General features: G+C 42.2%; 1 protein-coding gene across 1 annotated transcript in view; it reads left to right on the top strand.

Moving 5' to 3' along the window:
- Positions 1 to 12269, top strand: part of LOC141051490 (retinal guanylyl cyclase 2-like) — a 100392-nt gene that overhangs the window by 17671 nt on the left and 70452 nt on the right. Inside the window, exons 3-4 of the mRNA XM_073548412.1 lie at positions 2090 to 2444; positions 10977 to 11061. Of these exons, the coding sequence (XP_073404513.1) occupies positions 2090 to 2444; positions 10977 to 11061 (440 nt within the window). The remainder of the gene's footprint in view (positions 1 to 2089; positions 2445 to 10976; positions 11062 to 12269) is intronic.

Below are 12269 nucleotides of genomic sequence, written 5' to 3'. Positions count from 1 at the left end.
TTTCATGTTGTTTACGCCAAATTCTGACCCTACCATCCGAATGTCGCAGCAGAAATCGAGACTCATCAGACCAGGCAACGTTTTTCCAATCTTCTACTGTCCAATTTCGATGAGCTTGTGCAAATTGTAGCCTCAGTTTCCTGTTCTTAGCTGAGAGGAGTGGTACCCGGTGTGGTCTTCTGCTGCTGTAGCCCATCTGCCTCAAAGTTCGACGCACTGTGCGTTCAGAGATGCTCTTCTGCCTACCTTGGTTGTAACGGGTGGCAATTTGACTCACTGTTGCCTTTCTATCAGCTCGAACCAGTCTGCCCATTCTCCTCTGACCTCTGGCATCAACATGGCATTTCCGGCCACAGAACTGCCGCTCACTGGATTTTTTTTCTTTTTCGGACCATTCTCTGTAAACCCTAGAGATGGTTGTGCGTGAAAATCCCAGTAGATCAGCAGTTTCTGAAATACTCAGACCAGCCCTTCTGGCACCAACAATCATGCCACGTTCAAAGGCACTCAAATCACCTTTCTTCCCCATACTGATGCTCGGTTTGAACTGCAGGAGATTGTCTTGACCATGTCTACATGCCTAAATGCACTGAGTTGCCGCCATGTGATTGGCTGATTAGAAATTAAGTCTTAACACACAGTTGGACAGGTGTACCTAATAAAGTGGCCAGTGAGTGTACATAGTACTGCTATACAACATGCATACATAGTACTGCTATACCACATGCATACATAGTACTGCTATACCGCATGCATACATAGTACTGCTATAGCACATGTCTACAGAATACTGCTAAACCACATATATATATATAGTACAGTGATAGCACACATACAAATAGTACGGCTATACCACATACATACTGTACATACTTAGTACTGCTATCATACATATATACACAATACCGCTATAGCACAGATATAGCACTGCTATACTATACACATACTCTACATGGTACCACTATAGCATATACTGCATATAAACAATATTGCTATGCCACACATATACATGGTATAGCTATTACCATATACACACATAGTACCGCTATAACACATGCATACACAATACCACACATACAGTGGGGAAAATAAGTATATGATACTCTGCCGATTTTGCAAGTTTTCCCACCTACAAAGAATGGAGAGGTCGGTAATTTTTATCGTAGGTACACTTCACCTGTGACAGACAGAATCTAATAATAAAAAAAAGAAAATCACATTGTAGGATTGTTACATAATTAATTTGCATTTTATTGCATGAAATAAGTATTTGATACAAGAGAAAACCAGGACTTAACATTTGGGACAGAAACCTTTGTTTGTAATTACAGAGGTTGCAGAGAGCCTAAGACAGGTAGGAGGGGAGAGGAGGGGGATGCAGCTGCAGCTTCGTATTCAGCATGGGGCAGAACTTGAAGGAAGGGGTGCAGCAGTGTGGAGACATCTGATTGGCTCAGAGTATGGAATACATGAGAATAAAAGGCACAGCCCACTCGGCAGACATGAAGAGAGAATGAGGGTTTTTTTTTCCACGTTCAATAAGGTGTTCTCTAGAGAATTGGATACTTGGAAAAAAAAATAGAGAAGGTGCTCACCTTCCCGGGCTTAGTGCAGGATCACTCTGTGTTGTTGCCGTAGCGTTGGCATCACAACTAAGGCACAAATCACCACTGCAGCCAATCACTGAGCTCAGTGGCTCTGTTACTTTAGAAGGTACAAGCCGCTGAGCACAGTGATTGGCTGCAGCGGTGATGGGAAATATAGTTGTAATGTTACCACTGCAGCCAAAATACCAAGATGAACTGGTGCTGGACTCAGGGAGTGTGAGCACTGTCTGTGTTTGGTTTTCCAAGTATATACTCAATTGAGGATCACTTGAAAGTGGAAAACTCCTTTAAAGAGCAGAGGAAGGGAGAACAGATGAAAAGATGCAAAAATATCCAAATCTACAACACACCTGTTACATCTACCGTGCCGCTTCCTTGCCTAGAATACAAATAGGGCAGGGCTGTAATACCAGACACATCCTATGGAGCAGAGTGGCGCTGTCTCATGTCTCCGGGATTAATACTTCTTTGCATTTCTGCAGGTTTCTCCTCTGTTTGGGACAATCTACAACTCCATGTACTTTCTGGCCAAAGCAATGAGCAGCGCACGGAAACAAGGCACCTGGATCTCGGGATCGAACCTCGGGGAATATACCAAAAATTTAGATTATCCTGGATTTACTCACATGCTGCACACAGATGGGAATGGGAATGGACTCGGCAGCTTTGTGGTCTTGGACACTGATGGTAAAGTGAATCAGCTCTTCCCGACCTACTCAGTGGAGACATCGTCCAATTTGGTGCGATTTTTGGGAAAGACCATACGCTTTCCAGGTGGGACGCCTCCTCCCGCAGACTCCAGCTGTTGGTTTGATCCAGACACGGTGTGCATTGGAGGTAAGTCAGTGAATTCACGCGCACATAAGTTTATAGGTTAAAGTTTTTTTTTTTTGGCAAACGCCTGGCTTTTTGGGGGAAAGATGTGGCCAACCTGCAAAATCAATGGATGTGTAAATGAGAATAATGATGATCCCTCTACACTGTGATATCCCTTCAGATATTTGTAGACAGCTACTAAGTCTCCTCTTGTCCTTCTTTTTTGCCCACTAAAAATCCCCAGATGCTTTGACCATTCCTCGTAGGACATAGTTTGCAGTCCGCTCACCATCCTGGTAGCTCTTCCCTGATGTGTGCAAAGGTCATTGTGAGGGAGGAGAACAGGAACATAAACTATTGTAATTGGTGGATCCTGCATTCTCAGATGTGTAGAAAGGTGTACCGTAATCTGTCATTCTAATGCTGCCTCTGATGATACTGAAACTGCTGCAAACTCTTTCTAAACAAACAAGAAGAGTGTTAAAGAGCCCCAGTAATTGCAAGATTGCTGCTTTATTGCTTTTATTAACAATAGAAATCACATATAAGCTACTAAAAGTACCAGGAGATGGGGACAAATTTTTTCACCCACCCCTGGTAAAAGCTACATCAACTCCAACAAACTGTAGAAACTGGAGAAAATAGGAGCAAATGATGAAATACCAAAATTAACAATTGATTTTATTCAATATTATATAAAGTGCACAAAGTCATGGTAATATGGTGCCAATCAAAATGCAGATGAAACACACCCACAGCAACACACCCCTCCCACCGAAATGGTAAATACCCCAAAATTGGCAAGCCCTATATATAACTACATATCTGGAATAAATATACCCTTATAGATGCATAATGCCTAGTGGCCACATAGATAAATAACAAAGTCCCGGAGCAAAGTCAAAAGGGCATCCACAATACATCCTAATGGCTGTTCAGCCTATAAAAGGAGCTGATAATTATCCCATACGGATGTCCAAAGAATTGGGAGCTTACCAGAGGGTACAGAGGGAGGAGGGGAGCCTGGCAGTGAACCCCCGACGCGCGTTTTGCAGCACACAAAGCCGCTTTGTCAAGAGGAAGTGATGGATGAGTCTCCAAAGGACCTTCTAATAACCCAATGACCCCGGTCACATGACCGGGATCAACCAATAGCAGTGGCGCTGTCGGCGGGGCCGGCAGGTCCCACTGTGCAGAGGTTTTTCAAATCAAGGGCTTGTGTCTCAAATTTGTCATCCGTGGAGCATATTCGCCGCATCCTGACATTGAATAAAATCAATTGTTAATTTTGGTATTTCATTGTTTGCTACTTTTTTCTCCGCTTTGTACTATTTATTGTTTTTATACATATTGTGAAACAAAAAATAATTCCAACATTTAATAAAAAAAGATTAACACAAAAATCTGATTAAAAAATGGAAAAAAAAAATATATTTCCTTTATACACATGTTTTTAGCAGCATTCTTTCATCATTTTTGTGGCAATTTTCTTTTTTATTGCTTGTTGCTCTTCTTGGCTTCTGGTATCCTGAACTGAATGGCATTAAATTACCAGTCTTAAAAAAGAATAAAAGTATAAAAAGAATAATAATAATAATAATAATAATAATAATCTCTGTAAGACACTTCTGTTCTTCTTTTCATTCTTTATCAATGTACAGTCATGGCCAAAAGTTTAGAGAATGACACAAATATTAATTTTTACAAAGTCTACTGCTTCATTTTGTCTAATGGCAATTTGCATATACTCCAGAATGTTATAAAGAGTGATGAGTAGTGTTGAGCATTCCGATACCGCAAGTATCGGGTATCGGCCGATACTTGCTGTATCGGAATTCCGATACCGACTTCCGATATTTTTTCAATATCGGAATTCGGCATCGGAATCGGAAGTTCAGTTGATTGACGGCCTGACGTCATCATGATGCGCGGTGTGTGCGCATCATGATGCGCCGTCATTTCGGGCCTTCCGGGGGTCTCTGCCGGCCTGCCGGGGGGCTGTGCCGGCCTGCCGGGGGGCTGTGTGGACTGCCCGGGGTCTGTACCGGCCTGCCGGGGGGCTGTGCCGGCCTGCCGGTGGTCTGTGCACCCTGTGGGGGTCTGTACCGGCCTGCCGGGGGGCTGTGCCGGCCTGCCGGGGGGCTGTGCTGATGTCCGGGGGTCTGTGCAAGCATCGTCCGATGGGACTACAAGTCCCATCGGGCGATGCCTGCTACCATGACAGTGATTGACACATTAGCCAATGATGGGACAGTAGTAGTCCCATCATCCGGCTAATGTGTTAAATGTTAAAAAAAAAAAAAAAAAAAAATACTACATACATACTACATGCATGCTACATACATACTACATGCATGCTACATACATACTACATATATACTACATACATACTACATACATGCTACATACATACTGCATGCTACATACATACTACATACATACTACATGCATGCTACATACATACTACATATATACTACATACATACTACATACATGCTACATACATACTGCATGCTACATACATACTACATACATACTACATGCATGCTACATACATACTACATATATACTACATGCATGCTACATACATACTACATGCTACATACATACTACATATATACTACATACATACTACATACATGCTACATACATACTGCATGCTACATACATACTACATACATACTACATACATACTACATGCATGCTACATACATACTACATGCATGCTACATACATACCACATACATACTACATGCTACATACATACCACATATATACTACATACATACAATACATTCATACAATACATACATAGACATACAGTACATATAACATAGAGTAACATACTTACCAATACTTGTCACATTGTTCCCCGAAGCCATTGTCTTTTCCGGGATAAATATTAACATAACAAACCACAAAAATACTCACCCACGATCCGAAGCAGTCCACGAGTGTGTCCCACGACGATCTTGGGTAGAGAACTGCAGCATCAGATGATGCTGCCGTTCTCTACGGGCTGCAGGAATCCAATGACGGAAGGTAGGTATCCTTCCGCACTGTATTCCTCCGCCACTTAAAAAAAAAAAAGTCCCTAGTCTCACTTTATGCCATTGCTGTGTGGGAATTTCCCACACAGCAATGGCATAAAGTGAGACTAGGGACTTTTTTTTTTTTAAGTGGCGGAGGAATACAGTGCGGAAGGATACCTACCTTCCGTCATTGGATTCCTGCAGCCCGTAGAGAACGGCAGCATCATCTGATGCTGCAGTTCTCTACCCAAGATCGTCGTGGGACACACTCGTGGACTGCTTCGGATCGTGGGTGAGTATTTTTGTGGTTTGTTATGTTAATATTTATCCCGGAAAAGACAATGGCTTCGGGGAACAATGTGACAAGTATTGGTAAGTATGTTACTCTATGTTATATGTACTGTATGTCTATGTATGTATTGTATGTATGTATTGTATGTAGTATATATGTGGTATGTATGTAGTATGTATGTAGTATGTATGTAGCATGCATGTAGTATGTATGTAGCATGCATGTAGTATGTATGTAGCATGCATGTAGTATGTATGTAGTATATATGTAGTATGTAGTATGAATGTAGTATATATGTAGTATGTATGTAGCATGTAGTATGTAGCATGCATGTAGTATATATGTAGTATGTATGTAGCATGTAGTATGTATGTAGCATGCATGTAGTATATATGTAGTATGTAGCATGTAGTATGTATGTAGCATGCATGTAGTATATATGTGGTATGTATGTAGCATGTAGCATGCATGTAGCATGCATGTAGTATGTATGTAGTATATATGTGGTATGTATGTAGCATGCAGTATGTATGTAGCATGCATGTAGTATATATGTAGTATGTATGTTGCATGTAGTATTTATGTAGTATGAATGTAGCATGTATGTAGTATGTAGTATGAATGTAGCATGTATGTAGTATGCATGTTGTATGTATGTAGCATGTAATTTTTTTTTTTTTTTTTTTTTTTACATTTAACACATTAGCCGGATGATGGGACTACTACTGTCCCATCATTGGCTAATGTGTCATTCACTGTCATGGTAGCAGGCATCGCCCGATGGGACTTGTAGTCCCATCGGACGATGCCTGCACAGACCCCCGGAGCCTGCACAGACCACCGGCAGGCCGGCACAGCCCCCCGGCAGGCCGGCACAGCCCCCCGGAGCCTGCACAGCCCCCCGGCAGGCCGGCACAGCCCCCCGGCAGGCCGGCACAGCCCCCCGGCAGGCCGGCACAGCCCCCCGGAGCCTGCACAGACCACCGGCAGGCCGGCACAGACCACCGGAGCCTGCACAGACCCCCTGGCAGGCCGGCACAGCCCCCCGAAAGGCCCGTACAGACCCCAGAGAGGCTGTACAAGGGCAGGAAAGGGTTTTTCTTATTCCGATACCGGAAGTCCCATAGACTTGAATGGGACTTCCGGTATCGGAATCGGCGATACCGATACTTTTTTTAAAGATCGGCCGATACCATCCGATACGATACTTTGAAGTATCGGACGGTATCGCTCAACTCTAGTGATGAGCTTAACAGCAATTACTTGCAAAGTCAATATTTGCCTAGAAAATGAACTTTATCCCCCAAAACACATTTCAACATCATTGCACCCCTGCCTTAAAAGGACCAGCTAACATCGTTTCAGTGATTGCTCCATTAACACAGGTGTGGGTGTTGATGAGGACAGGGCTGGAGATCAATCTGTCATGATTAAGTAAGAATGACACCACTGGACACTTTAAAAGGAGGCTGGTGCTTGGCATCATTGTTTCTCTTCTGTTAACCATGGTTATCTCTAAAGAAACACGTGCAGTCATCATTGCACTGCACAAAAAATGGCCTAACAGGGAAGAGTATCGCAGCTAGAAAGATTGCACCTCAGTCAACAATCTATCGCATCATCAAGAACTTCAAGGAGAGAGGTTTCCTTGTTGCCAAAAAGGCTCCAGGGCGCCCAAGAAAGACCAGCAAGCGCCAGGACCGTCTCTTAAAAGTGTTTCAGCTGCGGATCGGGCTACCAGCAGTGCAGAGCTTGCTCAGGAATGGCAGCAGGCAGGTGTGAGTGCATCTGCACGCACTGTGAGGCGGAGACTCTTGGAGCAAGGCCTGGTCTCAAGGAGGGCAGCAAAGAAGCCACTTCTCTCCAGAAAAAACATCATGGACAGACTGATATTCTGCAAGAGGTACAGGGAGAGGACTGCTGAGGACTGGGGTAAAGTCATTTTCTCTGATGAATCCCCTTTTCGATTGTTTGGGACATCTGGAAAGCGGCTTATTCGGAGAAGACCAGGTGAGCGCTCCCACCAGTCTTGTCTCATGCCAACTGTCAAGCATCCTGAAACCATTCATGTGTGGGGTGGCTTCTCAGCCAAGGGAATGGGCTCTCTCTCAGTCTTGCCTAAAAACACAGCCATGAATAAAGAATGGTACCAGAATGTCCTCCAAGAGCAACTTCTCCCAACCGTCCAAGAGCAGTTTGGCGATCAACAATGCCTTTTTCAACATGATGGAGCACCTTGCCATAAAGCAAAGGTGATAACTAAATGGCTCAGGGAACAAAACATAGAGATTTTGGGACCATGGCCTGGAAACTCCCCAGATCTTAATCCCATTGAGAACTTGTGGTCAATCATCAAGAGACGGGTGGACAAACAAAAACCTTCAAATTCAGACAAAATAAAAGCATTGATTTTGCAAGAATGGACTGCTATCAGTCAGGATTTGATCCAGAAGTTGATTGAGAGCATGCCAGGGAGAATTGCTGAGGTCCTGAAGAAGAAGGGTCAATACTGCAAATATTGACTTGCTGCATTAACTCATTCTAACTGTCAATATAACCTTTTGTTACTCATAATATGATTGCAATTATATTTCTGTATGTGATAAAAACATCTGACAAACGCACATAAAAACCAGAGGGCAGCAGATCATGTGAAAATATAATATTTGTGTCATTCTCAAAACTTTTGGCCATGACTGTAGTACTGTGCAAAATCAATGTATATGTATGGGGGTTCTCAAACGCCAGACCCTACAGATCAGGGTTACCAACTTGGCTTTTAATTTTTTTCAAAAAATCATGGACAGACAACATTTTTTACGGACAGATTGGAAAACCTTAATAAATCGTTATGATTATAGGTGATCCATGCCTACAGCCCAGAATTCTGATATGAGGCATCGACTGCATTCACTGTAAACTGTAAAATGATGATAATTACATTAAAAAAAAATCCATAGAAGTTTCTTCAGCCTCAAAAAGATCCCGGACGTCTCAATTTTTATTTATGTACAGGGCAAAAAGCCTCCTATTTTTACGGAATGTCTGGGAATTTCTGGACAGTTGGCAACCTTGGAACAGAAAGCACACTGATGGCCCATCTTTAGGAAACGCCATCAATATTTAAAAAAAAAAAAAAAAAAAACTTTAAAAAGACTTATGTAAAGATTTGAGATAAGCAAATCTGAAAAAAAATTAAATTTTCCAGATTCGCTCAAATTTGGCAGGGAATTTCGATTTGCGTCCAATTTATTTAGCGCAAATTGAATTGCTGGTAAAATATGATTATTATGCTCTGAGGTCTCTCCAGACCCTGGATCATAATAAACAGGGTCATATATTCCCATCTGGATGGCTTAGGAGGGCTGATCCTACTGACTATGTGCAAAATATAGATATTTTCCTTAAACAGAAAGAAGAGAGCTAGGTTCTATAAAAATAAACATCCAAACTGGATTGAATGGGTCATTCAAGCACCTTCTTGCTGTTGTCATTGGGCTGGAGGGTGTTGTTGACTAGCATTTCTTATTTTAGTCGTGGGTGTAGTTCATGATGTCAGAGCTCCACCTCCCTCCCCATCCCCCAAAACAATCTGGAATTCATTCAGAGAATAGATTATAACTGATTTAGGAAAGAATACCCCTTTAATTGATATATACACAGGGATACAATTGTTGGTACTTATCTAGTAAAGTTAGAAAAACCCACAACGCTCACTGAAATAACTTGAAATTGACAAAAGTAATTTTCTATTTAGATGTAATGAATAACAACTAATGGGAATCAGACTTTGCTTTTGAATTTTGGTTCAACAGAAGGAAAAAATAATAATGAAAATGTCCTGGACAAAAACGATGGTTTTCCTATAAACATAAATTGACCATAGGGACATGGTGTGTCCCATAATTGGCATCACAGATGTCTACAATTGTGTGATCAGTCAGTTGCCTATTTGAAGGATGAAAAGTAGTCACTGTGCTGTTTGTTATCATGGTTTGTGGTTTGTACCACTTTGAACATGGGGCAAAGAAAGTTGAGGAGAGAGTTGTCTCAGGAGATTAGAAATAATATTATAGACAGACATGTTAAAGGTAAAGACTGTAAGGTGTCTCCAAACAGCTTGATGTTCCTGATACAACAGCTGCACATATGTTTCAGATGTTTAAGGTCCATGGGACTGTAGCCGACCTCCCTTGACATGGCCTCAAGAGGAAAATTTATATAAAAATTGAAGAGACAGATAATATGAATGGAAACCAAGGAGCCCCAGAACAATTTCCAAAGAGATTGAAGGTGAACTCCAAGGTCAAGGTCCATCAGAGTCAGTTCGCAACATCCATCGCTGTCTTGGCCAAAATGGACTTCATGGAAGACGACCAAGGAGGAAACCACTGATGAAAACAAATCATAAATAAGAGAAACTGTAATTTTCCAAAATGTATATTGACAAAACAAATAGCTTCTGTGAGAACGTCTTTTGGATAGAGGAGACAAAACTGAAGCAATTAATGTCACATTAGCTCTATGTTCACAGATGCAATGATGAAGCAAAGAAAATAACATTGTACCTCCTGTGACACATGGAGGAAGCTCGGTTATGTTTTGGGGCTGCTCTTCTTCATCTAGCACAGGGGGTCTTGAATTTGTACAGGGTACAATTAAATCTCAAGACTATCAAGGCATTCCGGAGCTAAATGTACTGCCCAGTGTCAGAAAGATCTGTCTGAGCCGCAGATCACAGGTCCTCCAACAGGATAATGACCCAAAACACACAGCTAAAAACATCCAAGGACAGCAAAGAGCAAAGCATAGGACTATTCTGAAGAGGCTTCTATGAGCCCTGATCTAAATCTTACAGAACACATGTGGAAAGACCAGAGACCTGCAGATACGAGACGGCATCTTCATATTTATTAAATTTAAGTAGAAAACTACTTTTCAGTTTCAGGTTATCTCAGTAAACATTGTGCTTTTTTTTGTTATTTTACCATAAGGTACAAACAATTTTGTCCATGTGTGTGTATGGGGAAGCACTGATTTGTATTAGGACATTCACATATTTTCTTCATTACCTTCTATGGGAAGAATACAGATCCATGATACAGATCGAAATTATCCACATGGATGATCATGTTTTAGAAATCTACATTGGCTCTTTTCACTCTACAGTGATCCATGTGTCACTTTGATATCTTCTGACCTGTTGTGATGCTACAATGTCTATTTCAGGTATTGAACCATCTATTGTCATCCTGGTGTTCGGTCTGGTGTTTGCTTTGGCTTTATGTGGCGTTGGCGTCTCTTATCTCATAAGGTAAATCCTTTTTTTCTTTTTTGTTTCATCCATCCAATAACTTCTTTAACTATTTGTTACTGCTCTGGTACAAAATAAAAAATGGAGCAACTTTTCAAATTATCGCGATAAAAAGTCTACTACCATTTGTTGTCTACAGCTCTCATGTAGACCTTTGCTTCTCCACTTAGTCTGACCCTACACTGGGTATTACTCCTCTCTTCTTCCATTAAAAGGAATCTGTCACCCCCTTTTTTGGCCTATCAGCTGCGGCCACTGCCATCAGGGGCTTATCTACAGCATTCTGTAATGCTGTAGATAAGCCACCGATGAAAGCTGAAAGATAAGACAAATAAGTTAGATTATACTCACCAGAGGGCGGGTGCGGTGGGTGTCGCGGTCCGGTCCGGCGCCTCCCATCTTCATACGATGATGTCCTCCTCCTTGCTTTTCCCTCGGCTCTGGTGCAGGTGTACTTTATGTGCCCTGTTGAGGGCAGAGTAAAGTACTGCAGTGCGCAGGCTACGGGAAAGGTCAGAGAGGTCCAGCGCCTGCGCACTGCAGTACTCTGCTCTGTCCTCAACAGGGTCTATAAAGTACGCCTGCGCCGGATACGAGGGAGAAGCAAGGAGGAGGACATCATCGTATGAAGATGGGAGGTGCCGGACAGGACGGCGACACCTATCGAACCGGACCGAATGCCAGTGTGAGTATAATCTAACTCCTTTTTCTTATCTTTCATGTTACATCGGGGGCTTATCTACAGCATTACAGAATGCTGTAGATAAGCCCCTGATGGCGGTGGCCACAGCTGATAATGCTAAAATGGATGACAGATCCCCTTTAATGACAGTAGGTGAGAAATCAGAGGGAAGAGGGCAACACATAATGGTAAGATCAGACTACTCAAGGATTGTTTGTAGTCTGTTACAAATAGGAGATGATTATACAAATTGTAAAATATTTTTAACTAATTCTGGAGGACCCATAGACTATAAATGTCCAGGAGGTTTATACTTTACTCTCCACTCACATTCTAAAATGTCAGTGCAGAGTTAGCAGCTTGCAGGAGATCATGCCACACTGGGGGTTGGAGAGCTGACTGTCAGACACAGCCAGACTCCTCACAGACAAAGCAAATATGGTTTATTACCCTCTCTGCCTTCTCAATCATCAGCACTTGTGTTAGGAAGCACTTTCAGCACTCCCTCCCTAAAACCTAGTGATCA

The sequence above is a fragment of the Dendrobates tinctorius genome, unplaced genomic scaffold (assembly GCF_039654945.1).
Source record: "Dendrobates tinctorius isolate UK_male_01 unplaced genomic scaffold, ASM3965494v1 ptg000157l, whole genome shotgun sequence".
Lineage (NCBI taxonomy): Eukaryota > Metazoa > Chordata > Amphibia > Anura > Dendrobatidae > Dendrobates > Dendrobates tinctorius.
Note: the sequence above shows the minus strand (reverse complement) of the source record. Positions and strands in the feature narration are given on the sequence as shown.